General features: G+C 39.9%; 2 protein-coding genes across 2 annotated transcripts in view; both read right to left on the bottom strand.

Annotated features, from left to right (window-relative positions):
- nxn (nucleoredoxin) overlaps positions 1-8,453 on the bottom strand; it is a 74,803-nt gene extending 66,350 nt beyond the window's left edge. The window contains exon 1 of the mRNA XM_049577046.1: positions 7,851-8,453. Coding sequence (XP_049433003.1) covers positions 7,851-8,159 — 309 coding nt within the window. The 5' untranslated portion in view covers positions 8,160-8,453. The remainder of the gene's footprint in view (positions 1-7,850) is intronic.
- Positions 8,454-10,291: 1,838 nt separating this feature from the next.
- txndc17 (thioredoxin domain containing 17) lies at positions 10,292-12,980 on the bottom strand. Its single transcript, XM_049576304.1, has 4 exons — positions 12,711-12,980; positions 12,410-12,491; positions 11,114-11,189; positions 10,292-10,881 (listed from the first exon to the last, which is right to left on the bottom strand). Exons 1-4 carry the CDS (start codon positions 12,853-12,855, stop codon positions 10,813-10,815), a joined length of 372 nt encoding a protein of 123 aa, XP_049432261.1. The 5' UTR covers positions 12,856-12,980; the 3' UTR covers positions 10,292-10,812.
- Positions 12,981-13,118: the final 138 nt, after the last annotated feature.

Here is a 13,118-nt window from a genome sequence, read left to right as displayed (position 1 = left end):
CCTAGTCTGTCAGGAAACTTCCCATGATACACTTAGCTCCTCTCTTTGTCCTTTGTCAGTTTACAAACATTCATGTCCGATTAGTGCATGTTACTAACCTGGCTACTTCCCTGGAGCTTTTGTGCTTTCTTGATTCGCAGGTTCACACAGATTGGGGTTTCACCTGGATTGCAGGTCATAGTTGGGTGGTGGTCCTACCTGATGCCTACTGCTTCTGCTAATATTGTTACATCATATACATACACTTATTATTATTTATGTCTATTATTATAGTTAAAGTGGTGGTTGTTAGCCACCTGGTGTTGGGCTACACGAATCAAATTGAATTGAATTAATTTCAGCAAACTCTTCCAACCATTTATCCATTACTTTAGCCAAGTATTTTAGCTGTTTATTCGTTACATTACTTTCATCAGTTTTAATCCAAACTGGATGCCGTTTTTCCCTCTCTAAACCATGAATACATGAATATGTCTTTTAATTTTCATTAGTTGAGCTACTCCACAATCTTTCCACAACTGCAGAGGTCCCCTGGGTAAGTGGTTAGGAAGCACCACTGTCAAGAATTCAAGTGTACTGAAGCAAAGGACAAAGACAAGATGTTCAGATCTTGGACAGAATACAATCATTTCAGCAACATTACAGAAAACAGCTTTGCACTCTAAGAAATCAAGCTACCCTTTTACTCACTTTGTCGGGAGTGCATGCTTGTCAGTTGCTGGATAAAAATCAGTTCACCACATGCAACAGCTCAACTGTAGGCAAGACAGCGGGGCTGGTGCCAGTGTGCCATGCTACATGCTGAGACAGTGGGTCTCTTTGTACGGCGTGCTTCTTTTCAGACAGGAGCAGGAGCTGCAGGAGCACTTACACTTGGATGAAAACACCACAGTGAGGGGGGTTTACAGCTTGCATATACACAACAGTGCCTCCATCCTGGGAGCGGGGTGGTGGTCACATGGAAGGGAAAGGGTTATCGTCCAAAGGGAAACTTGTCACGCCAGAAATTTTCATACTATGAATAAATTTACATCAAATCAGCGCTGCCACTCACTGATACAGCAGATTTCCTGAAGGAGATAGGTTTCATCGAGTGTCAGAGATAAAGGTAAAAAAAATCTGCAGTGAGTGTGGACAGTCTAAAGCGTGCATCCATCACTCTGTCCTTTTCATTTAGCTTAAGAAATATGATCAGTGCTGATGATGAGGGGGGAAACTGGGCAATCACAAAGAGCCAACATTCAATCTAGGAGAGATAACAAAAGGAAGACGAAAGACAGCTCTGGATGGCAGGATGCCCCTGGGGCGACTATGCTGTTATTATGTTGGAGGGGGCTGCTGAGCTGCGGTGTGGGGCAATTAGAGACCGGAGGATTGAGTGGGGGAGGGTCCAGGCACAACAACCAGTCCGTGAAGTGATCTCAGCTTAGAGAAAAGCAAGAACAAACCTCTTGAATACAGCAGCAGTAGCACTGAAAAAAATAAATAAAGCAAGAAATAGCAGATGATGGTGGATTTATGAATTGAAATAACAACCATCTGCTTATTTCCATGGAAAGAAGCTTGGTAAGCTGCTTTCCTGTCATCAGTAGAATCCAAAATTAATATCAAGCGATTGCATTCTGGACTTTACGCTGCACTGGTTTGGATGATTTGACTGGCAAGTATGTGACAATTGGGCTAGTTTGGGATAATGTGCGCAAGCGGATGAATCATCTGTTGTTCTCATCGAGAGCTACTGCAGACACTGCGGTGAACACATTAGCCATGTCTATTATCTTTAACGTCACTCTGCTTTGGAAAGTCCTGACTGAAAACCACAGAGTGCAGGGGCAGTCCAGCTGAAGAACGCAGGGACAAAGAAGAAAAGCCAATCCCAGAGTATCGTTTCAGTGGTTCGTGGACCACAGACAAGGGGTCAAAGCCTTACAGCTATTGTGTGTTGTCTTTTAACGGGTAGATAACGGAAGTAAAAACAGATTGAGTTGCAAGAGGGAATGGGTTTTACGAGACACACTGTGCGACTGTTCCCTAAACTCTCGCTTGGGTAACTTAAGCCACCGAACTTCACCTCTGATGAGATCCCTATTGTCGCCTCTCACAATATTACAGATCTCACAGTAAAGAGGACATAATGGGCAGTGAAAGGAGACAGTAACACAAGCTTGCTGGTGTGAGATGTAACAGTTGGCATTGCCAAGTATCCTGAGCCTTCACAAACACACACTGTTTCCATGCCCTCTGGCCCTGAACGGCTTCAGCGGAGCAGGTGTCTGCCCACATTCTTTACATAAGCTCTTGTCAAACATGGCGCACAGCAACAAGGCCTCACAGCTGCAGGACAATGGAGTCACATTAAACTACAGCACTGCAGCCTGGCATGCACGCTTCAAGCCGGAGTCAAGGTAACCGTTTCTACAAGGTCACCTCAACAAAACTTAAACACAAAACCCAATGTTGTGAACTAGAATGCGTAAATATTAGTATTTGCATTTCAATAATAACACATTAGCTGATATAAAATCTCTGTTCTCATCACTTCATACATAGGAAACAAATTATATACTGTTGCTGGAGTAAATAATATTCACACAGCTGGTGTTGAGGCTGGCAAAACAAACATTATCCACAAAATATCCAGGCAGCTATTTAAAAAAAATAAACCCACACAATCATACCTGAAGTGCAAAATGCAAATCTTAATTAAATAAAGTACTTCCTGTACTTTTTGCTGTAAAAAAAAAAAAATGTCACAATATGCAATTTAAACAAAATTAGTATGTAGTTAGAGGTATTATGCCCACACACTGCTTCCGTTGGCTAAATCTAAGGCAGAAAACCCCTGCATCACAGTTGAGTTTGGCAATTAGAAACTTCAGTAAAGCATACAGAATAAATTATTCTAAAGGTCTGCATGTATATAGAACAAAGTACTGTTTAAATGTTTCTAGGGGGTTAATAACCTTTTTCCCCTCATACCCGGTAGTCATTAAAATTGTAAATCATACCTCTTTAAGTATTCACACAGCATGAAACTTTAGGTTAACTGTCGTTTCAGGGTTTAATCTGCTGGGGTCAAACGCCTTGAAGTAAGGATTATCTTACTTTCCATTTAGTCCCTGAGCCAACTTCATATTAGGCTACTTATTAAAGCCCCTGTACTTTGATCAGAGTTAGGAATCTAAAAGAGAGCGCCACTGTTTTCCAGTTCACAGCTTTATTTGGTGGATTAGGCCATGTTAGACTGCCCTTGTTCTGCTTTTTCATCTGCTTTATGTTGGTGTCCAATGTAGGGTTGTTGCTTTGAGTGATTTAGTTTCCACTCTGCATACATCATCCTTGGTTTACCTTGTTTGGGGTGGTCAGTCTTGTGAATTCTGCATGTTTTTAGGATGACCGAATTTGAATTACGACTGTTGTTGAATTAGCAGCAGAGGCAGTCAGAAACATAGTGATCTAAGACCTCAGTTTGATATCCAACTGATACAATCCAGGAAGTCTGCTCCCATGAGTTGAAGCACACAGGCTGGCTCAGCAGAAACTGGTGACGAATACATCCTCTCTGAATCCTACAATTAACTTTAAAGCTCTCAATTACAGATGTTCCACATCACAGAAGCCTCAAAAATGTCACATTCTGTTGATGTTATTAGCCCACACTGTGCGAGTGAACACAACAAAGAGGAAAACATCTAACGATACAGGCCCACAAAAACCAAACGCAACACTGACAGATCAAGAGGAGGGAATTACCACCTGCAGATATATCAGTCAGGGGCCCTTTTCAAGCATTTCTACTGTCACAGTGCAAGGAGCTATGATAGGCTGGGTGCACTGCAGTTTTCAGCAGATCATAGTGACATATTGATGAAAGGCATCCTTAGCCCCTCTCTGAAGCCCCCTGCACCCTTAGCCCCTGGCTTTGAGCCGAGTGAGCGGGCGTCCTGCCTCTGGGGGCTGGCTACAGAGCAGAACCGCCAACCAGGAGGACCTGAACAAGAGGCCTTTCTCTCTCCGCGATGTGATCCTCCCCCCTTCGACTCCTGCAAGAACAGCACTGGCAGCATCTCAGCTTGTTCTCCCCCCTTCGGTCAAGTTGGGTTGTCACATCGCGTTGGCCGAGGCCTTAATTGATTTACATGGAACTCTCTAACTCCTGCTGCACAAGTCCTTGTAAGGCAGTGCCAGCAAGCCAAGACAGGCCGACAGCTGGCCGTCCCAGGACAACAAGCAGACGTCCACTCACTGAGAACAGGGTATTCAAGGATTCCCCGAGACAAACACTTGTGGATATCCTCTATGCTGTGCAGAAACAGTGTTCTGACCTCTTGGTCCGCATGGCTTTAGGAGTAAAACCACCTCAGAATGGAAAATATCAAATAAGAAAGACTACTGACATTTTCCACCCCATTAAGCAGTCTGTAACTGACCCAAGAAAAAAAATATCAGTCAAACACACACGAGGAAATAACAAAATTAAATCCACTGGCACCAAAATGTAAAGGCCAATTACACCTTTCAGTCTGTTTATGTTGGTTGCAAAACCACCAGAGAACGGCATGACCGCTTTCACCTTTTCCCAGGGAGAGATAAAATAAAGATTGGCCTTGACTTTAAGTTGACAACAGTCGACTTTATTTTCTCTCTGTATTTAATCAACATTATCATCCCTTCTGGATTAAATAACAAACATTTCCTGCAACAGGAAGGCCTCGATAACTCCTGACTGAAAAGAAAAGAAGACAGCCTCCAGTGAGAGATAGATAGCCAAGTCAGTGCAGTGCAGATGAAGGGGGAGGAGGGGGTGAGTTACAGTCGGAGATTCCTAGGTGGGCGGCGAGGCTCTGAAAGACACGACTGAAGAGGGATTGCATCCTTCAGGGTGATGAGCTCAGCTTGCACCAAGTCAAACAGAGCCTGAGAGGAGAGGTAAGAGGACCACTTAGTTTCTGCAGACCAACAACGTCACCACAGCCCTCCACTGGGTCAACATCACTCACCAATTAGGTCTGTCTATAGCACACAAATAGACAGCAGTTCCTTTTTAGTTACTGTTAAGTTCACATCCAGAGTTTATTTTATCCAATTCTTATCACCATCCGACATCACACCTCATACTTGAAGCAGACACGTCTAATTGTGACCAAAAAATGAAAATGTGTGCACCTTGTCTTTTATCAAGAAACATAACTCCCCACACAATAGGCACTTAATCATTGCATTCATGTTTCCATGAGTCGATCCATTGTTGCGTCTAAAAAAAAAAAAAAAAGTCAGAATCTAGTGGACTGAATGCGTTTTAAATTCCCACATTCCTATTTGATGTTTTCACGTAGCTTGTTTTGTTCAACTCACAGTCCAAAACCTAAATATATTAAGATTACTATCAGCTATGGCAAAGAAAAGCATCTAATCATCACATCTGAGAAGCCAGAACGAGCACATATTTGGCATTTCTGCTTAAAAAAATGACTAAATGTTGAACTGATTATCAAAATAGATGCCAGCTAATTTACAATTTACCACATCTAGAGGAAAAAGGAAGAATCAGCTATTATAATCAGGTCCGCTGGAGATTAACACCACCCATTTGGACAGGAGAGGGGCTGCAGTATGTATTAATGCACAGACGCCAGCATATATCTCTGTTCCATTATAATAAAATCGAAAATGCCAACATGCATAAATCATAAATTAACTAGGGGATGAGGACGAGTAACGGCACGCTCTGCAGGCCTTTGGAGATGTCACATTCACAGCATAGCGACTAAGCTGCTGGTGCTCCCATGTATTTCCACTGCTGTGTTATAATGCTGAGAGAGAATAGGCCGAGAGGTTGGATGAAGCCCAAACTGAACCAAAACTGCAGGCCTCTGCAAAACAGATGCACAACTGCGCTGCCTCTATTCTCACAAGGCCGAGACAGCCAACAGACCACCGACCAGAGCATGAACAATGGTTATGTTGATGCCACAGATATTTTCCACAAGCAGACAGAAACACAATAACGCTGCACCGTGGCGATGGATGTGCTCCGCCCCAGACGACAACAAGACAACCCCCCACTCCCCCTGTCATCTCCGTGCCTTATTCACGCCTGGACTTCATTATGAGGTGTAACGGAAATCATCATTGGCAATCTGAAAGAATTTACAAGACAATGATGCAGTCCAAGTCATGCCTCACCTACACAAAGAGCAGCGAGGGTTGAACGTGGCAAGACTGGAAAAATGCATCCTGTCTGACAAAATACAGTCTGTAGGATACTAAACATTTTGAGTTTACACACATATTGTGTGATGTAAACAAGGTTACAATATTTTCATTTGCCTTATAGGCTATTCTTTTCTTTTCTTTTATTTTATATTACTTCCTCTTAAAAAGCATTATCAGGCCTTATCTAAAAAAAAATGGGGTCAGAATCCTCCTTAGCATTTTGTGAGTATTTTAAATTCACAGTCATCGACTTTACCTCATGCATTCACTGACATGCATGACTGATACGATGCAACTGAGCACAGTATCTTTGCTTGTCACATCTGCATTTTGATTTAGATTTAGAGAGAGACCCTGTGCTACAATCAGGACACTTTGATGGCCCTCTGACATCCTGCAGCACACACAACATATGTTACATCCTTTCTATCATTTGAAAAGACTGTGTGTTTATGCAGCTGCGATATCACTTACTAACAGTAAAGGAAACCTCTGCAATATGCATTTTTTATTTAGCATAAAGAATCGTAATTTAATCCACAAAATGTTTCTGGGTGACTTCTCGTTTCTTCATATTTTTTTCTGTGGCAGTTTTAGCTATGAACAAGAAACATCTGTCGTAAATATTCCTATTAAAACTCCTACATTATCAAAATATTAGATTGCACTCAAATTGATAGGGAGATAAATGATGCAATTTAATATACTAACATCCTAAAATAAAATTAAAAAAATGTTTTCTTTGCCTATTTCCAATGAAAATTTACACTTCTTTTTAAATAAGCATCACAGAAAAAAAATCCAAGCTGCCTTATGATTTACAAAAAAAAAAAAAGATAAACATAATGGTGCTTAATAAGTGAGATAAATCAAAGTACTGTTCAAAACTGAACTAAAAATCCTCCAAGCTCTGCACTGTTGACACCATTAGGAAAGCTATAGATGAGATAATGGCAAACTAGAAGGCCTTCACTGGGCAGATGACACATGCAGCAACATGGATAATATGAGGTGTGCTCTCTGGCTGTATTGTGTGCCAATAACTATTCCCTGAGCAGAAATATTAGTCAGTGGAGACAAAAGGAAAGTAAGTATTTCTTTCTGTTTCCTCTGTTGGTAATAAGTTAGGAATGTCTGCTCTGCCACACTTAGATTATTTTGATAAAATTAAGTCTGAATAAGTTGAGGACAAATTGTGCCTTTGCCAGCTGCATGTGTTGTTATCATAGGGTGGAAGAAGATTTTAAAAAGTAAATTTCTTATATGTTTGTCTCTGTAAACAGATCCTTTTTACTCTATTGGATTTGGCTTTTTTACATTTTATTAAATTTGACCTTCTGCATAATGTGTGTCTTATCACTAATTAGATTTTTTTGACTTAGAGAGATTAATTTAAGATGACACAAGTCCAGCTGATTAAAGTCAGCTTTAAGGGAATCTGATTAAAAGGAGGTTAATGAAACCAATTTAATGACCCAGATTAAAGCATATACACCTGTACACTGACAGAAGGAGCAGACATGGCCTACAGGGGGGTTTTCAGTCATTTCCAGCCCACTAAACACAGTAAAAGCTCCTCAGAGAGTCAGCACTGATTTGTCGGTGTTCCTCTGTATCACCACAGCCCATCTTACCTTTTTGTGTCTGTCTTTGAAAGGTAACGCAGGCCATGGCATCTCCTGCAAAAAGTCTTGCCAGTGTTTCTGGTCCTGATCAGACGAGATGAAGACGATTTCCAATTTGTCCTTGTGTTCAGACGCCTTTTTGAACCTGCTGTAAAACTCGCACAGGCTGCCGTTGAACTGCTTGCACGGCGCGTTCAGGCTGCATCCGAAGAAGAGCCCGACCAGGGAGAGCTTGGCGCCCAGCGACTGCACGTCCACCTCGGCTTTCTCGCTGTTGACGAGCCGCTCCCCGAGTAGACTCACCAGAAACTCCGACATCGCGGCGTACAGTCCTCGAACACACAACGTTTCCCTCAGCCGAGGCTGCTGCTCATGTAACCGCTATGTTCAGGCGACACCCAGCACTTCCTCCACCTCCGACGTGAGGTTTTTAGGTGAGCTCCCAGCCCCTGTGAGGCGTTGCGGTCTGTGTTTCACCGCGGCTCGTCCTCCGGTGTGAGCGCTGTGCAGGAATGCGCTCCGCTTAAATCGCCCTGACTGCAACAGCAGTTGCGCTCTTTTCCCCCCAAAGCACACTTTGATCATGACATCTGGTTATTGTACTTACAAAGATGACTCTCTGTCACTATATTCTGTGGGTGGGTTAAATGTGTTAGGAATAGAAAATTCAGTTTAATTATCGTAATGTCTGACTTCACACTTTTTATATCCTCAAACTTGTTTAAATTTCAAAATAAAAGCAGCTGGATTTTGGTTTCAACTCAAAATGACATTGTATTTCATTAAATGTTTGGGATTTGCTTATCTAACAGGCTTTATTTGGCACATCTACATTAAAATTCGCAAATTCCAAAAAGATAAGTCTGGGGTCAAACCAGATCTATTTCTATGATTATGCTGCCACCCAGTGTTCACAACCGGAAACTACCTCGACTGCAACAAATGGTAAAGTAGGAGAAACCTCCTGCACAACTTCATGTAGGGCAGTAGTGTAGTGGAAGGTGTATGTAAATACACGGGGTATACTCACGACTTTTCTTTGACCATTTACAGTGTACCAACCTATCAGCCAAAAAGCCATTGAAATATTCACCGATCAGCCAAAACATTAAACCAGTGGTGGGTGAAGTGAGTAACACAGATCATTTTGTTACAATGCAATGTTCTGCCAGGAGACTTTTGGTCATGGCATTCATGTGGATGCTACTTGACGCCCTCCACTCAGCCAAATACCTCTGCAGAAACTGCTCAGGAATGTCCTAAGGAATGTGACAAAAAGCTAAGGGCATCAATCTGGCCTCCAATTTCCCCAGATACAAATCTGATTGAGCACCCATGGGATGTGCTGGTACCCCAGAGGTACCCCCAATCCATGGTAGGGCCTCCTCTCAGATCATTTGAGACCTGTCAGTTGTGAGGTTGGGTACACCTACAGTTCTGAAGACTACCTTATATATTACTTTTATAACATGTTTTGTATCTCTGCTATATTTCTGCACAGAAAATTGATAGCAAAGTAAAATATTTGAGAAACTTTAGACGCTCAAACACATCAAGTAACCCGATTATCTGACTCTTGATGACATGTCCGGGTAAAATGGGACAGCTGGGAAAGTAAAATTGGATAGTCATATTTGTTGTTTTTTTTAAATGTTAAATATTTTATATCAGTTCAGTCATTAATTCATGAAACCATAATGTAACCCAACTATTCATTACAAAAAATCCTCCAACTTCTCTGCCATGCTTTCCCTATTCTTTCATTGCCTGTTTCCTTGTTGCTATATTATCTGAAATGGATGTGTGCGTCTAACAATGATGGCTATTCTAGATTACTTTTGGCTGACATGGACTCACTGCATCTTTTTGTAATACTTTTTAAGTGACAAAAATGCTACAAATGTCTGTAATATGAGAGGGTGACCCACAATATCTTAACTTGTGATTTTTTTTGGCTCCTGGAAGCCTTAAAACATGCTGGTTTCACTTCAGAAAAAAAGATGCAATTTACTTGAATGTGTACTTGAAGTCACAACAGTAAATAAAATAAAACATCCTATAACCATTTTTGTTGTTATACCCTTACGTGATAGCTGCAGCACTCTTATTACCTAGGAGAGTAAATCAGCATGCCACGCCATACCTTGCAAATTCTGAGTAATCTTTGCTCAGCTCCTATTAGTTATCTCAGGCCCATTAATATGATTGTGTTATGTAAATTACATTTGTATTAACAATGTAATAGCATGTTTGGTGGCTGTCAGCCAATATTTGAAGATGATAAGATGTCCCAATTTACTTGATGTTCTAAATTACCTGACTACTTCCTACCTACTTCCATGGTACTGGAAAATGGTCTTAAAATGGCAAAAAAAACAACCACTTGTAATATGAATTTAAAAAATGTCTTACTGTCCGCCCCCAAGACCAGAAATTATACAATAAAAACCTTGTGGGACTTCAACATTTCAGCTTTATCAGTCATAATACAACACTTTACAAAAACATTTTCTTTTGCTACCAATTTGCAACATCAAGTCCTACTTCATTTCAATCCTACTGCAAGGCAACAAAAAAATCACATAATAAAATGGTCACAATAAAGATATTTTTCAAATCAATAGTGTGTTAGATTAACATTACATTTGAAGAAATGCATGGAGATCAAATTACAAATCGGAACTGAGTGATTGCACATAAAGCAGAACAAGAAACATTAGTAGGAATTACGTCCGTTCCACGTTTGTCTTTGCAAGATATTCCCGTCGGAATTAAGTGAATAGCTGTGTCTTACACAGGATGCTCGTTATTTTGGTTGTAAAGTTACAGTGTTGTTGATTTGCATCACATGACAGAAGGAGATGTACGTAGTGCATGGTTTGACAATTATGCTGGAATTGAATGGCGGTAAACTTTACTGTTAAACAGCGAAGAAATGATGAAATGACTGATGTGAAGAGATCAGGATGCCTCAGTCCTCGGTGAACATCATCCTCACCAGATCGGCTTTGAAGCATTCCTCCTCCACCAACTTCTGAGGCTGAAACACAATAACAGAAGGTGGCTTTTAACATTTATGTATTATAGGCAATTGTTCTGGACTAGACCACTACATTAATATGTTACATTACATTGATATTTGACAATTATGCAACACTTGATAAGAAATTGTATGTAAACTGGATTTTATCTGTTATTATTCTATGAATTTATCTGTAAAACTGATCTTAGTCTAATCCCTGTCAACAAATAGTCGAGCAAATTATTCTTACTGTGCCGTATCGCAGCAGAGTGGGGACTCCACTCAACTTCAGCGTCTTCTTGAACGCATTACTTGAATCCTTCCAACTGAAGCATGAAAAAGAAATTATTAGGCAGCGGATATCATTACAGCATTTGAAAGAGCAGCCTTCAGTTTTCTGACACCAAACTGCATTAGCAAAAACATTTTTGGATGGAGTTAATTAATAGGTACATGAAATAACACAGCATGACATTTAAATTGTGCAAAAACCCTCCTTTGTCTTTTACAGACAGTGATCCATCATATATGTTGAGTAGCATTATGGCCTTATCAAATCCATTGTTTGCATGTAGACGGTCAACGTGGAATACAGATAATGGCTGTAAATATTGCAACATTAAAGTCTTTGAAAAGATAATGAAGTTACTGTAAAAGAGATACTTCTGTCTTTACTATTAACAGCTATATGTTCTTTCTCTTGGCAACCATTCCTTTGGCTTTTACTAAGTATTTTAAGATTCAAGAACTTATTTTCATTATGAAAGCATAATCAAAGTGCAGCTGTGTCATCCTCAAATGGTGCAAGAAAGAAAAAACTTCACGCATCTTTACATATAGAATAAGGCACAAATGTAAGAGATAATAAATAGTCAACAATAAAAATTAACCAATATAAGTACAAAATATAAGCAAGTATAAAAATATATATTAAAAAGTACAACTATCGAGTGTGTGTGTGCATGTATGAGCTGATTATTTATCTTAGTCATTGTGCTGGCACAAGACTTTCTGGCTGCTATGTAGTATTTAAAGCTGTGCTCACTCTAACTGGCTCTATGGTTTGTTGGTTGCCTAAAATGTAAATGCAAAACGAGATCCAACTTTATATTGTAATTCTGAAACTATTTAAATATATTAAGTTTAAATGTAAATGTATTTACAACTTTAAATGTATTAACAACAGAAAATGTATTGATTTCACATAATATGTATAATAATCCATCAAGTACACATACTTGTAAATGTATTTTGGCACAAATATAATAAATTACTTGCATTTCCATTTCATACTGTTTCTAAATCACATTAAATCAAATCAATTTGAGTTTTTGGCTTTTTGTCAAACTATAAATTAACAATTTTAAAGACAAAATGTTGAGCTCTAGTTACATGTGATTGACATTATCATCATATCAGATGATTGAAAGACATGCACAGCAGATAAATCAATGATTCAAATGTTAATTGCAGCCCTAATATGGTGTGCTCTCTTGTTTTGCGACAGCACAGTTTGCCATAAAATAAAGCAGAGGGAAATACTGACTAGGCCCTTTCTCCAACTTGACAGTAGATGAAAACAGAGCCCTCGGGAAGATGACTCATCTGTCCTCTGACAATTGGCTCCGCTAAAAGGGAAGAAAAGTAACTGTTTAATATGACTGAATGACAATGCACCAAATATGAAACAAATAAAGACCCATGAAAAGCAAAACACTTCTCTACTATCATCTTTCTGCCAGAGCAATGAAAAGTTTGTAACATACAGTCACATGACCATACATTTTAATCATGTCTATTGGCTATATTATACACAGTAATTCATGGTTGTAAATATTTGATGTTACCTGTCACACAGTCTGGACACCAGCTCTTTCCTGAGGCGTCTTTATCCCCAGAGAAATAAGCAAAAATATCCTTTCCTTTCCTCTCAGACACAGCCTGACAGAATTCATCATAACCGCGCACATTTACTTCTTCGTAATGAGCCATCGTTTAGACCAAGTGTTAAAATGCACTACCTCAAACTATTAGACTATAAGGCACTAACAAGTGATATCAGAAATACTGCTCCTCTGCACAGTGAACCTGGTAGAAATACTCAAAATGTGACACTACCACTTCCGGTCTGTGCAAAGGTTCTTAAAGTGAACGCGTACCTGAAACTGTTAATTAAGAATTTTTAACTTCTCCTTTCTCAGAGAAATGTCACTGTATATGAATTACCCTGTCACACAGTATTCATTCATTCATTG

The sequence above is a fragment of the Epinephelus fuscoguttatus genome, linkage group LG5, assembly GCF_011397635.1.
Source record: "Epinephelus fuscoguttatus linkage group LG5, E.fuscoguttatus.final_Chr_v1".
NCBI lineage: Eukaryota > Metazoa > Chordata > Actinopteri > Perciformes > Serranidae > Epinephelus > Epinephelus fuscoguttatus.
The sequence above is the reverse complement of the archived record's forward strand: the minus strand, read 5'-3'. Positions and strand labels throughout refer to the sequence as shown.